We start from the raw sequence: 17,488 nt of genomic DNA, 5'->3' as shown, positions 1-17,488 counted from the left end.
ATTACCACTGTAGAACCATCAGAGCTGAAAACTTTAGGGCAGCAGAGACCCCAATTATCTGGACTCCTGACAACAGATATGATAAAGCTTTTCCGTGAAGATCACAATAAGAGCATCGAGTTTCTCCCCATTGTCCTTCTTCCTTTAGAGAGAAACTGTTATATCCAAAGTATCTATTGTTGAGAATGTCATTTATTCTTTAATGCAAGTCTATAAATTACATATTCACGAATCCTTAGCTATAAAAGTGAGCCTTAACAAATGGCAGACACCGGTTTTAAAAAAAACAAAAAAACAAAACCCTAATTTCTAGAAAAAAAGAATTGCTTAACACCCTACATTTATAAGAGTAAGTCAAGGGATCCCTGGGTGGCGCAGCGGTTTGGCGCCTGCCTTTGGCCCAGGGCGCGATCCTGGAGACCCGGGATCGAATCCCACGTCGGGCTCCCGGTGCATGGAGCCTGCTTCTCCCCCTGCCTGTGTCTCTCTCTCTCTCTCTCTCTCTGTGACTATCATAAATAAATAAAAATTAAAAAAAAAAAAAAGAGAGTAGGTCAAGTGGGCATGGGAGCCAACTGAAATAGCCTTCAATGGCCAAAGCCAGAACAATTTGAATAAAATGTACTATTGGATTATAACTCAGAGTATAAAGTATCACATGAGTTCAAACTGATGATTGAACAAGTAGGGGAGAAAAGATAAATCTCCCTTGGAAAAGGATTCCAAATGATTTATAGATAACTTCACCCTCAAGGAGGTATGGGCTCGAAGTATGGGCTATACAGACTTTCTTCCAGAAAGCAGTTATGAAGGGGGAGAAAGGTATAACTTTACAGTGGAAAAAAACTTGACAAATGCTACCTATGCCAGGCAACTAGGTCCGTATCAACAGTGATCAATCTTATTGATACTGTGTACCCTTTATATGATGCAACGAAAATGGCACCTTTACCCCTGTGGTCTTTCTCCGTCCAAACATATAACCCTAGTCTAATTATGAAACACTGGAGAAAGCCCAGTAGAGCAGCATCATGTAAAATACTTGTTCAGGACCCCTCAAAACTGTCAAATCCTCAAAAACAAAATCTGAGAACTTGTTACAGTCAAGAAGAACCTAATGAGACATAACTAAATGTAGTATGGTGTCCTGAATGGGATCCTGAACAGAGATAGGGAATTAGGTCAAAACTTGAAGGAATCTGAATAACCTATGGATGTGAGTTAACAGTAATGCCAAAATTGGTTCATTACAACAAGTGTTTTATACTAATGTAAAATGTTAACAGGGGAAATGGATGAGGAATATATGAGTACTCCATAATAGCTTGTCAATCTTCTATAAATCTAAAATTCTAAAAATAATAATAAAGTCTATCTGCAAGTTTTTTCTACATGTATACATGGTGATATAAATCTATAGAAAGGGGTGCCTACATGATGAGATGAGCACTGGGTGTTATATGCTGGCAAACTGAATTTAAAATTGAAAAGAAGGGGGCTCCTGACTGGCTCCGTCAGTAAACCATGCGACTCTTGATCTTGGGGTTATAAGTTTGAGCACCGTGTTGGGTGTGACTAATGAAATTTTTAAAACAAATGAATAGAAAAAAGTCTGGAGATGTTGAATCCATGCTATTTTTATGGTAATTCTCCTACCTGTGCTACAGGAGTTGCTTACATGGAAGACCTAAACCCATAGCACTAGGAAAATAATTTAATGTATTGGAGGGGCAGGTAAAAGAGAGAAGTGAGAACAGGTTAGGCCCAGCCCTTAATCAGCAGAAAAGTTTTATTTCTTTTAAGGACAAACAAACCACATCCAAGGCCTTAACTTACAGACGCAAACCAAAGGAGCCATTTAAAGCATTAGCTATTGAGGTACAATACATACGTTGGGAGGAAAATGCTTCTCCATCTGAAGCTTATACCAAACTTTGCTCGATCGACAGCTGAGCTCTGCTAGTGCTTGGGTGTGGCTGAGGGTAAGAGCATATCTGCAGAACCAAAGGAGAACAGCTGTGTTCCACAAGTACTGAAGCATTTTAGACTGCATTAGTGGGGAGGAGGGGGTAGGTTTCACATAGAAGGGAAGAGGGGGGACAAAAGCTATGTCCCTCCCCCAGGGCATTAGGCTGCCTTGCAGAGTGCCACAGCAGAAAAGCGGACCTCCCCTTGCTCACGCTCAGTGAATTCTCTGCAGACCTTGGCAGCATCCTGAAAGGAGAAATGTCATTAATACCCAAACAGCAGTAGCTCAAAATGAAGTTTCAAAAGGAAAGTAACAGTAAGGTTCAGAGATCACCCTGATCAACTTTAAACATGCCATTAGGGGCACCCGGGTGCCTCAGTGGTTGAGCATCTGCCTTTGGCTCAGGTCAGGATCCCAAGAGTTCCTGGGATGGAGTCCCACATCGGCCTCCCTGCAGGGAGCCTGCTTCTCCCTCTGCCTCTGTCTTTGCCCCCCCCTCTCTCTCATGCATCAATCAATCTTAAAAAATAAATAAAATAAACCTCCAATTAAACTTATAAACCAGGGCTGACTTAAGAGAACCCCTCCCAAAATAAAATAAAATCAAGTGAAGGGAAAAAGACAAGAACCCCTGACACAGACTTGACTTTAGAAGCTCTGGCTTCTTTCTTCCACCAAGTGCTCTGGGTTTCTTCCATCTTGTGCCTGTTTTTGGCAAGAAACTAAATACACTGTGAGGGTTCCTTTCATCAAATAGATATAAGGTAAAAAGTTGACCCTCTCTCCCATAAGAGGGCAGAAAAGTTCCCCTAACTCAGAAATTCCAAGTAAACACAAATTTCTTTCAAATAAACATCTTACAAAACAGCCTTAAGTATCTGCCAATGAATTCTTAATTGATAGTGGAATGACATGTGTTACTAGTTCTAAGACCTAGATTACCAAGATTGGTAATAGAAAATCCATCCTAAATTCTAGGGTTTAAATGCCTTGGCACAGGAACTATCAATTACGGTGTTATCTGTAAAGAAGTCCAGGGTAAAGACAGCTCCACAAACCATGAGAAATAGAAGACCCTTTAAGAGGACGGAACAGTCCTAACCTCAGCTCCCAAGGTCTAAAAACCATTAATTCCATGAGTTTGGCCCTTAAAAGGCATCAACCGCCCAGTTTGCTCCTGCTTTAGAACTACCTGTAAAAACTAGAGGGAATTCTAGATTGACATCTACATAATTCATTCTCTATCAAAATTAATACTTCAGACCTTCTTGCCCCAAAATGACTTTCCTGTAGGACCCGTAGGGAGGACTACAGTTAAAGGTGTGCCTATAAAGGAAAGGAAACAGCCATCTGCTACAGACAATGAACAGTAACCTCAGAATTCTTGGGGTAAGTTTAATTTCTTACCAGTGTAGCAATAATTTACTACACAGTCTAAAACAGTTTTAACTGTATACAAACCAATCTTATAAGGGTTTTCACTAATTAAGACACTGGTTTATATTCCATTTAATTTTAAATGAGATCCTAATTTATTATTTAAACAGTTTTACCTTCCCCACATGTCATAAATTCTACTCAAATAGTTTTAGGTATCCTATGTGGGGTACATTTTTATGGCATTAGCAGGGTTCAACAGGAGAGTGAGTACCTTGGAGAGCTTTATTAGAGGGACCAGTCTTTCCCCCAAATGGGTCATAATCAGAAGTTCTGTCTCTTACTCTCTCCCATAAGTAAATTCTGCCTCTGTAAAATCCCCCTCAATTCTGCTTTTCTAGATTTCTCATTCCAAGTTACTACTCCCACTTACCCCTCATATATCCTAGAATTGACTCTAACTCATCTCAGGTGTATGTGACAGCAGACTAGAGAAAGTAACCCTCTCCTACCAAGGCGTAATTTGGTCCACTGGCACCTTGACATCATGAGGTTTATGACGTTCCAAAGTCACACCTATTACAGAAAAGTAGTACTGAACAGTAGCTAAGATTGTCCAGATTTGAACCATGGTTTTGTCATTCAAGTCACTGACCCTGAGCATCACTTAACCTCTGTACTCAGTTTCCTCATCTGTAAAATGCGGGTATAATACCTACCTCAGAGCCTCATTAAAAGCATTCTTTAAAAAGCCAGAAGTCACTTAGAATAGCATCTAGCACAGGCGTCAGCAAACTGCAGCCTGTTACTTCTTTTTGTGAATAAAGTTTTAATAGAATCTGGCCACACATTCACTTAGACATTGTCTATGGGCTGCTTTGCAGCTGAAACAGCAAAATCGAGTATAAGCATACCTCACCTTATTGCACTTCTCAGACCTAGCATTTTTACAAATTCAAAGTTTGTAGCCACCGTGCATCAAGCAAGTCTATCAGCACCTTTTTTCAACAGCATTTGTTTTGTGTTTCTGTGTCACATTTTGGTGATTCTTGGGATACTTGACCCTTTTTATTGTATTTGTTATGGGTGGTCACTGTGACAGTGATATCTGATGTCACTATAATAATGTTTTAGGGTGCTACAAACCACATCCACACCCACATAAGACAGCAACCTTAACATTGTGTGTCTTTTCACCGCTCCAGTGGCCAGCTTTTTCCCCCTATTGAAATTAGGCCAGTTAATAACTTTCAATGGCCTCTATGTGTTCAAGTGAAGAGTCACACATCTCTCACTTAAAATCCAAAGGTAGAAATGATGAAGCTTAGTGAGGAAGGCCTGTTGGAAGCTGAGACAGGCTCAAAGCTAGGACTCTTATACCTAACAGTTAGCCAAGCTGTGAATGCAAAGGAAAAGTTCTTAAAGGAAACTAGAAGTGCTACTCCAGTGAACACATAAATGACAAGAGAGCAAAACTGCCTTATTCCTGGCATGGAGAAAGTCTGAGCGGTCTGGATAGGAGATCAAACCAGCCACAACATCCCCCTAAGCCAAAGCCTAATCCAGAGCAAGGCCCTAACTCTCTTCAATTCTCTGAAGGCTGAGAGAGGTGAGGAAGGTGCAGAAAAGTTTGAAGCTAGCAGAGGTTGGTTCAAGTATAAGGAATGAAGCTGTCTCCATAATATCAAGGTGCAAGGTAAAGCACCAAGTGCAGATCTAGAAGCTGCAGCACATTATGCAGAAGATTAGCTACAACCATTAATGAAGGTGGTGGATAAACTCAGCAACAGATTTCCCATGTGGATGACAGAGGCTTCAACTGGAAGAAGATACCATTTAGGACTTTCACAGCTAGAGAGAAGTCAATGGTTGGGTTCAAAGCTTCAAAAGACAGGGTCTCTTGTTATGGGATAATGCAGCTGATGATTTTAAGTTGAAGCCAATGCTCATCTACCATTCTGGAAATCCTAGGGCCCTTAAGAAATATGCTACATCTATCTGCCTGTGCTCTACAAATGGACCAAAGCCTGGATGACAGCACATATGTTTATAATACGGTTTACTTAATGTTTCAAGCCCACTGTTGAGACCTACTAAGGGAAAAAGGTTTCTTTCAAAATAGGATTGCTCATTGACAATGCACCCAGTCACCCAAGAGCTCATGGAGGTGGACAAGATTAATGCTGTTTCCGTGCCTGCTAAATAACGTCCATTCTGCAGCTCCGTGAATCAAGAAGTCATTTCAACTTGCAAGTCTCATTATTTAATAAATACATTCTGTAAGGCTATAGCTGCCACAGATACGGATTCCTCCGATGGATCTGGATAAACTGAAAACTTTCCGGAAAGGATTCACTATTCTGGGGATCTTTAAGAACATTTCTGGTTCATAGGAAGAGATCAAATACCAACATTAACAGGAGTTTGGAAGAAGTGGATTCCAATCCCTATGGAGGACCTTTGAAGGGTTTAAGATGCAGTGAAAGAAGTACCTGCAGATGTGATGGAAAAAGCAAGAGTAGAGTGTGAAAATGGGACTGAATTGCTGCAATCTCATGATTAAACAGATGAGATGTCATTTCTCACAAGGAGCAAAAAAACTGTTTTCTTAAGATAAAATCTACTCCCAAAGATGCTGTGAAGACTGTTGAAAGGACAACAAAGGATTTAGAATATGATATAAACTAAGTTGATAAAGCAGCAGTAGGGTTTGAGAGGAGAGACTCCAATTTAAAAAGAAGTTCTACTGTGGGTAAAATTCTATCAAAAGCATCACACACTACAGGGAAATCGTTTGTGAAAGGAAGAGTCATGGATGCAGCAAACATCACTATCCTCTTAAGAAATTGCCACAGCACCCCCAACCTTCAGCAGCCACTGCCCTGAGCAGTCAGCCGCCATCGACATGGAGGCAAAAGGCAAGACCTCCACCAGTACAAATACTTGGTCTCAGAAAGCTCAGATAATGGCAAGCATTTCTTAGAAATAAAGTATCTTGATTAAAATATGTATTGTTCTTTTAGACAGAATGTTATTGTCCACTTAAGAGATTACAGTATAAACATAAGCTTTTGTGTGCACTGGGACCTAAAAATTTAACTCACTTCATTGCGATATTCACTTTATTGCAATGGTCGAGAACTGAACCCACAATATCCCTGAGGTGTGCCTGTCCTTGCAACACAGCCAGATGCCGCATGAAGCCTCAAATAGTTTCTCTACCTGGCTTTTTTTTTTTTTTTAATTTTTATTTATGATAGTGAGAGAGAGAGAGAGAGAGAGAGAGAGAGAGAGAGAGACACGCAGAGACACAGGCAGAGGGAGAAGCAGGCTCCATGCACCGGGAGCCAGACGTGGGATTCGATCCCGGGTCTCCAGGATCGCGCCCTGGGCCAAAGACAGGCACCAAACCGCTGCGCCACCCAGGGATCCCTCTACCTGGCTTTTTACAGAAAGTTTGCCAGCCCTTCATCTGCACACAGCAAGCACTCAAAAAAGATTAGTCATTACTAAAAATGAAATACGCCTTTAGAGCATTCTTAATTTTATCACAACTAAGCAACTCTCCTCTATAACAGTAAATTGATTCAGTTCTAGAGACTTGCTTTTAGGGTGAAGGGGCCTCGAGTGGTCTATCAGCCCTTGTCCAGAATTAAGGGGTTTCTGTAGTCATTTATAGCAGGACAGTAAACCTGGATCTTAAAGTTCTTATCAAGGCAGGTTTTGAATCTTCTCCTCTCATCCTGTAACAGCGGACCAAAGGAGAAGAAAACATGAACGCTGACAGCCTAACCAGAATCTACCTCTAAGATTGACCCTAATCCAGCAGTTTGAGAGGGATTAAGAAAGGCTCAGGTTACCGTGCCTTGAGTTGTGAGCTATGATGTGATCTGACAAGAGGACAACGGTCACCTTAATCCCATAAGAAAGTAACACAATGGCTTTCAGCCTAATTCTAACCATAGACTAAAGTCCACACGCGATACAGATTAGTCAGGGCTGCTCGGAAGGATCCTGTTTAAAACCATTTGCTATAAAATAAGGTAGATAGAATTACTAAAATCATCTTCAAGTCCTAAAGACTGCTATTAACCCAGATGATGGGCGCTGGCTACACTGAAAAAGTATTAGCACTTTAGACAATATGGTCCTTTACTTAGACATTCAAGAAACATGGGCCTCTGTTGAAGAGGGGTTCCAAAGATTATTACCTGCAGCAAGGAGTCCTCTGAACTGGTGCCATGGTTTACTGGAAAAGGCATTCGTCCATCTGTAACAGAGAAGCCAGGCATGTTGATTTCATCTGCCTATTTTCTGGCTGCTGTGCTTACACAGTCTAAAGGCCAAGTTTCAGATCTCCCAAATACAACTGCCACTCCCAAAAAGGCTGGCTGGTCAGAAGCAATCAGCTGGAAGTGAGGTTCAAATGTTACTAGATATCCATCCTGGGGCAACTCTAATCTTCAAGCAACAGAACCAAAGCCCAATGTGGTCATCCTAACAGAAAAGCTTGTTCCACATCTCCTGGGAAGGATCCCAGAGCAAAAAAAAAAAGGGGGGGGGGGGCAGACACAGCCTCTTGAGGGACAGGAGGGGAGCCAAAAAGGGATCCTTTGGATTTCACTACCCCTCGAGGACTGTTGACTGTCCCCAAGTCTCAATTGCTCTTGTCTGCTTATGGGTAGTCCTTGAGGCAACACAGCTGCAAGTTTTCCTCCATTAACACAAAGGGTATGACTTTTACAAGGTGGATAATCTTTCTTGCTGGTATGTAACAACAAGAGAAACTACCCCCCAACATGTCCAAATTCTTTCTATACAAACAAGATCACATTCAGGCATTTATCTTTTTCCAAAAGTATTCCTTGTCAGGATGCTGTTGGAGATCCTACACTGGTAATGTTGTGCTGGAAGGTGGAAAGAGAAAATCTGAACATATAGGACTTGAACTGGCACTGATCTCTTTACCAGTTTGTGACTAAAAACATTCCTTCTGCAAGACACCACCTGATGGGGCAGCAGAGCTGCCCTGGGTATGATAAGGGGCTAAGTGCCCCAGTAAGAATACCTTGGTGTTTTGGTTTTGTGAACAAGATACACTTCATAGACAAAGACATACTAAGTGCCACAAAGTCACACACAAATATCCCAAGAGGAATTTCATCTGAAGGAATGCATGAAACTATACTGGGTTCCAAAAGTGGAGTGAAACCTACCAAGTTCATAGAGATGGCCATCCACGTTGTTAAACAGAATAAAATGAAAATTCACTTTGTCATCTACCTGAAGAGAGTCAAAAAGTATTTTTGAAGATGAGTTTTTAGTGAACAAAATATTGCATTAAACATTTTTAGTCTTACTGAGAGATAACTGGCATAATATTGTGTAAGTTCAAAATGTACATGTTGATTTAATACACATATTTTGCAATATGATTTTAAAAGCAGAACTTAATTTGTTAAAAACTGTCACTCTTCAAGTGTAATGCACTGGAACTGACTTATTATTTTAAGTTAGTATAGGTTAACACATATCTCCTATAGACTAGATATTAGAAGACTATCGTAAGACTTTTGTCTATTTATGTAAATATAGTAACTACCAGAAATCTAAGATTTTTTACTGAGGGGGAAATTCAGGCTTAGAGATTAGAAAGTTCTAGGGCCAACTGTAGATATAAAGGCATTGATATGGACTTAAATCTAAATGACAGTTGAACAGAGGACTCTGTTCAGATTAATGGTGTATTTAAGCCTCCTAGAAACCATAGTCCTTGCTGGTAATCTTACTCTCTCCAACAGTCTGTGGGAGGAATGTGTGAAATGCTTAATCACCAGGAGGGGTATTACTCTCTTAGAATCATTTGTTTGTTTGTTTGTTTTTTAAATATTTTATTTATCTATTCATGACAGACAGAGAGAGGAAAGACACAGGCAGAGGGAGAAGCAGGCTCCACCACCCAGGGAGCCTGACGTGGGACTCGATCCCCGGTCTCCAGGATCACACCCTGGGCCAAAGGCAGGCGCTAAGCCACTGAGCCACCTGGGGTTGCCCCATCTTAGAATCATTTGGATCTAAACAAAATAGGTCTTAAATTTACTCAAGACAATGTTTACTGCCAATCAGATTTCTGAAGAGCCATTCTAATGAACAAGTCTGGTCACAAAGCATTATTCTGATAGAATTTTCTGGGGTTAATTGGTTTTAATTGGCCTTCGATGGAAACACCTGCTGCGTTCAGGTAAGAGGTTCCTATACATATTTCAGGGAAGACACAGGGCACCTAGGCAGCCTGGCTCTGAACTGTAATTGCATTTACCCGACATTGGCCTTCCTGTGCCACGGCATCATGGGCTGCCTGAATGGCCTGCAGACAAGAGAGAGTAATTAGCACAACAACCTCTGTAGTAATTTAAAACTGATGCTCTGGAAGTTCTCTTCCTACCTCATTCTTTTCAAAGCATTTTGCTCGGTCTTCAGGGGACAGCTTCTCCGTTTCAGAAAGAAACTGTTTCAGGACTGACCCATCCTCTTTCAAAAAAAAAAAAAAAAAGATAATGTACAGGTGGAATAGTGCAAATGGGTGCACATTTACTGCACACTTAGGCTGTTATACAGCCAGCCATGTTTAGTGACTGCAGTCTTTACCATGGCCCTGGAGGAGATGGGCTGTCCCTTCTCCCTCAGCCTCTCCTCCCAACCCGTCCCTTCTGACTGCATTCCAACCAAAGAACTCTCCACTCCTTCAGTATGCCAAGCCTTCTCCTGCATCACCTCCCCACCATCCAGACTCTTGTCCCTTCCCCACACACACTCACCTCTCAAATCCCTCATCACCTTCGTCACAGTGCACATCCATTTGTAACACATGTTTGAGATCTGTCTTGCCACAAAGGCAGGAACTGTCTTGTCTACTGCTGATTTTATTTTTAAAGACTATTTATTCATGAGACACAGAGAGCCAGAGACATAGGAAGAGGGAGAAGCAGGCCCCCTGCAGGGAGCTCGATGAGGGACCCAATCCCAGGACCCCAGGATCACACCCTGAGCCAGAAGCAGATGCTCAACTACTGAGCCACCCAGGTGCCCCTATAGCTGTTTTGCTTTTTCAAAATTTATTTAAGTAATCTCTACACCCATCAAGGGGCTCAAACTCACAAGCCAGAGATCAAGAATCACTTGCTCTACCAACTGAGCAAGCCAAGCACCTTCTAATTGCTGCTCTCTACAGCAACTGGAAACACACAATCCTAACTGGTGCAACATTCTAGTCTAATAATGGTTCTCAAACCAAGTTTTTTTTTTTTTTACTCCGGGTTAGAAAATGCAATCTTAGTAGTATGGCTATCCAGACAGACATTAACTCGAGGATGTTAAAAAGAAATGTAAAGAGCCTAGTAGTATTTCCCAGAGACAAAAGATTGGCTGACAGTTTGGTATAAACATTTTGTCACTGCTCAATATGGTTAAGTCTAAGAGACACTGAATACGTGGCTAGAACAAAAGTGATTTATAGTTCAAAGACTGCATTCACCCTTTCAGCTCTAAATTTAAACAAATTTCTTAGGTAAAGACCACATAAAACTTGGAAGGAATCTTAACTTTATGGGGAGGGCTCAGGGTCTGACTACTTTCCTGGAGCACTATTATGTCCATGGTTCCAAAACAGTTCCAGTAGCTCTACTGACCTCCCTAACACAGTACTCTAAAGTGAGACTTACTGCAGAAGAAATAAAGGATGAAGCTACAACTCTTTAATATGGCAAGTCAATATCTGAGAAATTAAGTTCTAGGAAATTTGGATCTTTATTGTCAGACATGCCTTTTATTTTTTTTTATTTCAAAAGTATACCAGTAGTAGTCTTGGCCACACTTAACTTATTTTTAAAAAAGTATCAGGCCTGCTACAAGCAACACCATGAACTACATTAGCGGAAATTATTCAATTCTTAGCCACCCCTATCCATTGTCTAAATCAGGGGTTGGCAAACTACTATGCCTATTTTTGTACTATTGGAACAGAGCCACAACCACTGGTTTACATCTTGTCCAGGGCTGCTTTTGAACTACAAGGACAGAGACCAAATGGCCCTCAAAAACCTAGATTTATTCTCACCTTTTAAGAAAGTTTGCTCACCCTTGGCCTCTCATACACTATGCCACATATTTTTACATTGTACAGTGCCGCTCATTGTGCTTCTGACAAACCTAAGAGACTCCTTTCTTCTACATCCTCCATAGCATCTAATGAAGTGAACCAAGACCCCGGACGTGACTTTGTTCACGGATCTTTCACGATATCTTCATCCAGCTGCTCTAGGCTACTTTGGCTCTCTCTGTTGTTTAAGAGACCCAGAACCATTAAAGACAGGTCCTAAGTGTCGATATTTTATGGTTTCAACATTATCTCTAGTTCTTCCGAATTGTTGAGAATTAAACAGGAGCTCATGAGAATCACAACAACCCACTGCGTGCAAAGGAAGGGCATATGCGGAGAAGCAGAACAAAGCTGCCTATCATTTCCTCTTCCCCTCCAGGTGAAGAAGCTAGACCATGCTTCTGGAAAAGGAGTTTCCTTACCTCATAAGAGAATCAATATTAATTCACTTACTGATTACATACGGGTGAGTCGGTTTCAAAAAAGAATGTAAGGCAATGACTTTGCTTGACTAGACCCCTAGGGATTTCAGAATGACAGGTTACAACTCACCAGAGGTTAACAAAAGGACTGTCCTCAAAACCCACTTACCAAACTCCAGTTTGTCTTGGTTATTAGCCACTGCATGGATAAGCCCGATGGTACCACAGGAGTTCCCAATGGTCTGCTTCATGAAGTACACCTTAGGACTGACTTCCTGTCCCTTCAATTCTTCAATCTGTTTTTTCCTGAAGTTCTCATGCTGTGAATATAAAAAAGCATTTTATATCTCAAATGAAAATGCAAAGAATTAACAGATGGTAGCACAGCAAGTTCTACCACTTAAATGGAAACACAAGTGGGATGTGTGACCAGGAGCCCTGGTTCTAGGTGGTTGGCCAGCAGCCAGAGAATTGCCTGTCTGCCTCCCACACCCACACCAGCCCGCGGGGTTCTGAGACGTTCTGAGACTCCACCCGGATGCTGCAGTGCAGTAATGGCCTTGGATGTTGCCCAAGGATTTGTCTAGACACCACTGCAACCTTTTAGCTTGAAAACGGATGGTGTCCTGAAGTCAGAAAAACATGTTCATTTTTTTTTCCGTTAGACACCAGTAACAACTATATTTCACACAGGACCCCAATCAAGCTTTGGTCAATTTAATATCCAATAAACACCAGCCAGTCTATACCCCAGTATTTGTTAAAGTTCTACTTCTACTGTGTTTAAATGTACTTCTTTTCAGTAACAAATACAAAATAAGACTTAACTGCTGAAAGGAGCAATTTGAAGAAATTAACTATTCCCTCACTTTTTGGAAGGAAAGAAAACAGATCTAGGGTTCTGGACTGTGATCTTACAAAATCTTCTCATCCACAAGAGGAAGATGTGATGCTTGTCTTTGTCAACTATACAGTTTGAGGACAGATTAACAATGGGGAAGAGAGGAGTCATGAGAGATCAGTAAATGAGTAAGACTAGAGACGGTTTTCCTCAAAGAATCCAATTGCTCGGGGATCCCTGGGTAGCTCAGCGGTTTAGCACCTGCCTTTGACCCAGGGCGCGATCCTGGAGTCCCGGGATCGAGTCTGCATTGGGCTCCCGGCACGGAGCCTGTTTCTCCCTCCTCCTGTGTCTCTGCCTCTATCATAAATAAATAAATCTTAAAAAAAAAAAAAAAAAAAAGAATCCAATTGCTCTTTGTACAGTAATTTAGTGTGCTTGTCTGGACCTTTCACTAATGAATTACAGACCTTAAAAAATAGGGTTTCTCGGTTTAAAGCACAGTGCCAATACTATAGAAACTCGAATGTCCGACACATCCAGTATAACTTGGGCATAACATCAGAAGTATATACGTATTTTTCTAAAGATTTTAAGTCATCTCTACACCCAATAAGGGGCTCAAAGTTACAACCCTGAGATTGAGAGTCATACGTTCTACCCACTGAGCCAGCCAGATGCCCCGGAAGTATATTTGTAATTCCAGTAGCCTTGCATTACTCTACACATAACTGAAGTTTAGCCTTTGTCTGTGACACCATCAGATGAATAAGCTCTTTTGCCCTGCAAGACCATCTAGTAGGAAGTTCTAGCAAACATCTACCACCATTTTTGAAGAGTTGTTCATGAGCTGCTAAGGGTTTTCACCCTAGGTTAAGTTTTTTTTTTTTTTTTTTTAATGGGATATCACCATTCTTTAGGCATTTGCACTCTTGCAGGGAGACACTTCTGCAAATATCTCATGATCACTTAAGGATTCAGAACTGGTCCAGTAGGGTTTCATAACCCTCAGACAAAAGTCAGATGCTTTCTAAATTAACATCAGCGTATTTGGAAGTCAACATACAAACTTTTCTTTGAATTTGCTTGTGTTTAGCCTAATTGGTGTTTCGTGTCACAGAATAGGTGCTAAGTCTGACTGCCTCAACTAGAGCTAAAGGATTATAAGTATCCAGCTCATTCAAACCAGAATGTTCTTTAACAAGCACAGCTTGATCCAGCAAAAAGCAAGCAGTCGGCTTTTGAAAGACAAACACGACACACCACTGCCTCCCAGAGGCCTTGCCTGTGAGTGCTGCTCAAAACCTCCGAGTCATCATGGATCCTCTAAATAAAAGAGCTTCAGGAGAGGCTCAAAGGAGAGAGAGAAGTTGTGTTGGATTCTGTCAACAGGCAAGCTAATTTGACTTGCAATTATTCGGCAGCTTCAGTCTACCTAACTAAAGACTTTGAAAAAACAAAAAGTCAGTGGGATTATCCTAATAGCTTTAATAAGGGTTTTTAACTCACAGTATCAAGCCCATTCACCAGGAGGAATGCCTGTGACTTCCCATAGGGCTTAATAATTTATGCTGAAAATGCTTCTAGAACTCCCAGTCCTAACATGGTGCTTCAGTTAAGCTTACTGTGTTTGGAATGATGCCCCAAATACTACTGCCCCAGGTCTTGTTAATGCAGATTTCACCACTCCCAAATCAGGGGGTCAAGTGACATCAATAGGACATAGACAATGCCATGCCAATTAGTGGGATTCCATACATCGCAAGACAACAATTACCCGAGCTACCTTTTTATATATGATGCTTAGTCTTTGAGGTACATACATCCATGCACACTTGTAGGAGGAAGACCATCTAAAGGGAAATGAAAAGGTATTTCCAAAACTGCTTTAATGCCCACCTAGTTCATGTAGCTACAAAGTCAGAGAGGAAAGACGAGAAGTGGAAGGAGGTCCCCACACAGGAACCATACACCAATCATTAAGCTTTAAAAAAAAGGGGGGGGGGACACATCGGAGAAGCTAAAAACCAAGTGTGCATGTTGTAGGGAGAGGAGGATGGGAAGAAACCCAAGTCCACCAAAGACCCGAGAGTGGAGATGGAGCATTAAAGAACATATTGTTTCCCCCTGGCTCAGGCAAGCCCGCCCCCCTCCCCCCGTTTTACTGCAAGGTGGGGAGTCTGAGAAGCAAACGATAAACCGACAGGCAGGTCACGGCCCTTAAAGGGAAACCACCAGCCATTCCCTGGAGGGGAAGCCTCGGAAAAGCGCAGGCTCGCACGAATTTAGGAATAGGAGGAACTCTTTCCCCGGATAACTGCGATGATGGAACGGAGATGCTGCCGCTGCGGCTCTTCGGAATTCAAGGCAACGCTGCACGGGCGAGCGGGGAGCCAGTCCAGGCTCTAACCGCCAACGGAGGAGGAGGTGCCCGGAGAGGGCGGGCTCCTCTCCGCAGCCCCCGCAGGAAGGCGCCAGGTGGGGAGCTGCGGGCGCCCGGTCCGGGAGCGGAAAGGAGGGCAGCCCGGAGTCTACGCGGGCCCTCCACGCCCCCTGGGCTCCGCGAGCCGCGCGCACCCCCCGGGCCCGCGCACCCCGCGCCCTACCTGGGCCGTGAGGGGAAACAGCAGCAGCAGCGCGCAGGCGGGCGCCGGCACCGAGCCCAGAGCCTCGTCTTCCAGCCCCAGCACGTCCGCGAAGCGCCACTGCCCGGCGACCCCCAGCCGGGCCAGCACCTGCGGAGGCAAAACCGGGCGGCCAGGCGCGCGGGGCCCGCGGGCCGCCTGCACCTGCCGGAGCGCGGGGCCGCTCCCGCGCCCCGGGCGCCCCCGCCCGGCCGGGGAGGAGTCGCGGCCCGCCCCGCCCCCCGCCCCGCCCACGCCCCCACGCCCACGCCCACGCCCACGCCCGGGCGCGGTGACACAGCACAAAGCGCGGCCCCACACGTGGCTCCCGCGAAGCCCCGGCGCACGGGCCCGCGCCACGCCCTCGGGAGCGGCCACCGCCCGCGGCTCCGCAGAGTCACCCCCGGGCCCGCTGCAGGGGCGGGGCGGGCGGAGCGCCGCGGGGCGCCCCCGGGGAGAGGGGGCCGAGGCGGTGCGAGACGCCACTCACTTTGTTCAGCATCTGAAAGGCAAATGCAAAGAAGATAAATTACAAAAAACCCGTCCGGTCGCCGACGCAGGGGCCCGAGAGGGCCGACCCTCAGCCGCGCGCTCCCCGGGCAGCGGTGCACCTGACGCTCACCTCGGGGTTGATCTCCATCGGCTTGAGCTGCATCTCGGCGGAGCGCGGGAGGAGCCGCTGCCGAGGGACCGGGAAAAACAGCGAGCGGAGCCGCCCAGGCTGCAGCTATAAAGCGCCGGCCTGACGCACTTCGGGTGCCTGCGCAGGGGGAGCGGGGGCAAAACCAAGCGACGGGGAAAGGGGCCGCCGCCGCCAAACGGGCGCGAACCCCCCCGTGCGTCTTGCGGAGTGGTACGGCCGGGCCCCCAAACCTTGCAGTCTCACTTGCTGGTGAGATAATCTGGTGGTGGTGGCGATGGGTTTCGTTGGTGGGTGTTCCTTGAGCGTATGGAGCAGTCCTTTAGATGGAGCCTTTTTTTTTTTTTTTTGCGAAGTTTCTGGAAACCTACCATTCTTACCATCTCAATTACCGGATTGCTCAGGGTTTCTGAAGCTTAGAGAAAAGGCCCTTATTCAACAGGTATATATTTAGTGTGCGTAAAAATCTGCGCTTCCCGAGTCTTGCAGCAGTTTGCATTTGACCTTAGGCAATTCATCCTCCATGTTAGTACCGAGGTCCGTTTTTTAAGGGACTGCCTAGAATAAAACGGTGTGGAGCCTTAAAGGATGGTGCATTAGTAATGCTGATGTAATGTGACTCCCCGGGAAGAATTGGTTGGTCATGGGGAAGCTGTAGGAGGAACCTGGTGGATGTGACCGTAATGTAGCCGGAGAGGAGGCAGGCGGCCGGAGACTTTAGGACACAGCTCCAGGGAAGAGAAAGAAATGATTTGGAGGGTGTAAAAGGAAACGCATTTTTTAAAGAATGGGAGACTTTGACAAATAAAATTCCGAGTTCACAGTGGAATATTCGCCCTGAAGGAGAAAGAGGATGGCAACTAAAGGAACAGCTGTTCTCTAATGATCTCAGGTGGAGCTTGTTTTTCCTACTAGCAAATGCAAAAGATGGAGAGAAAAAGCATATGCAGAAGAATGAATAAAAAGAAGGACAAAATTCTGTAAGAACAGTGTCAGGAGAGCTAAACCTCAGAATGAAATGGGGCTTGCAGAAACGCTAGGGAAGCAAGAAGGTTGTGGTTGTTTTAATATGCTCATAACAAAATAATGATAATGATGAAAGAATAGACCTACTGTTGAGGGGGCCCAAGGTTAATAATAGATGACAGAGAGAAGACAGCGAGATTTACATTTTTTGAGGTATTAAAAATAAATCTCCAGTGGATCACTGGACAGATCTTTTGCGTGTCATCTCAATCCTTAGAGGATCTGATGGTAAGACTCTTACTAATCCAATTTTACAGATTAGAATTTGAGGCTTAGATAAGTTAATTTGCTTATGATTGCAAAGAAAAATAAAACAGAAGTAAACTCTAGTAAGTAGGGCTCTAAGAGCCCATTCTTTTCCAAGTTAACACTCCATTCCACCTCTATCTTCTTCCATTTTTACCATCAGATAAATGAGTTTCACCCAGAAA

The 17,488-nt window shown here is 43.8% G+C and overlaps 1 protein-coding gene across 1 annotated transcript; it reads right to left on the bottom strand.

Moving 5' to 3' along the window:
• Nucleotides 1–1,764: 1,764 nt before the first annotated feature.
• Nucleotides 1,765–16,131, bottom strand: UCHL1 (ubiquitin C-terminal hydrolase L1). The gene is made up of 9 exons (XM_055326524.1): nucleotides 16,014–16,131; nucleotides 15,882–15,893; nucleotides 15,374–15,502; nucleotides 12,096–12,246; nucleotides 9,792–9,877; nucleotides 9,666–9,713; nucleotides 8,563–8,629; nucleotides 7,558–7,616; nucleotides 1,765–2,214 (listed from the first exon to the last, which is right to left on the bottom strand). Exons 1-9 carry the CDS (start codon nucleotides 16,044–16,046, stop codon nucleotides 2,128–2,130), a joined length of 672 nt encoding a protein of 223 aa, XP_055182499.1. The 5' UTR covers nucleotides 16,047–16,131; the 3' UTR covers nucleotides 1,765–2,127.
• Nucleotides 16,132–17,488: the final 1,357 nt, after the last annotated feature.

The sequence above is a fragment of the Nyctereutes procyonoides genome, unplaced genomic scaffold (assembly GCF_905146905.1).
Source record: "Nyctereutes procyonoides isolate TBG_1078 unplaced genomic scaffold, NYPRO_anot_genome, whole genome shotgun sequence".
NCBI classification, from domain to species: Eukaryota; Metazoa; Chordata; class Mammalia; order Carnivora; family Canidae; genus Nyctereutes; species Nyctereutes procyonoides.
Note: the sequence above shows the minus strand (reverse complement) of the source record. Positions and strands in the feature narration are given on the sequence as shown.

What these genes read in the sequence shown, in the direction of transcription:
- UCHL1 (XM_055326524.1), bottom strand. Translation starts at nt 16,046, where the DNA reads ATGCAGCTCAAGCCGATGGAGATCAACCCCGAG. An exon ending in TGTTTCCCCTCACGGCCCAG is followed by an intron (nt 12,247 to 15,373) that starts GTAGGGCGCGGG and finishes TTATATTCACAG; the next exon opens with CATGAGAACTTCAGGAAAAA. An exon ending in CACAGGAAGGCCAATGTCGG is followed by an intron (nt 8,630 to 9,665) that starts GTAAATGCAATT and finishes GACTCTCTTCAG; the next exon opens with GTAGATGACAAAGTGAATTT.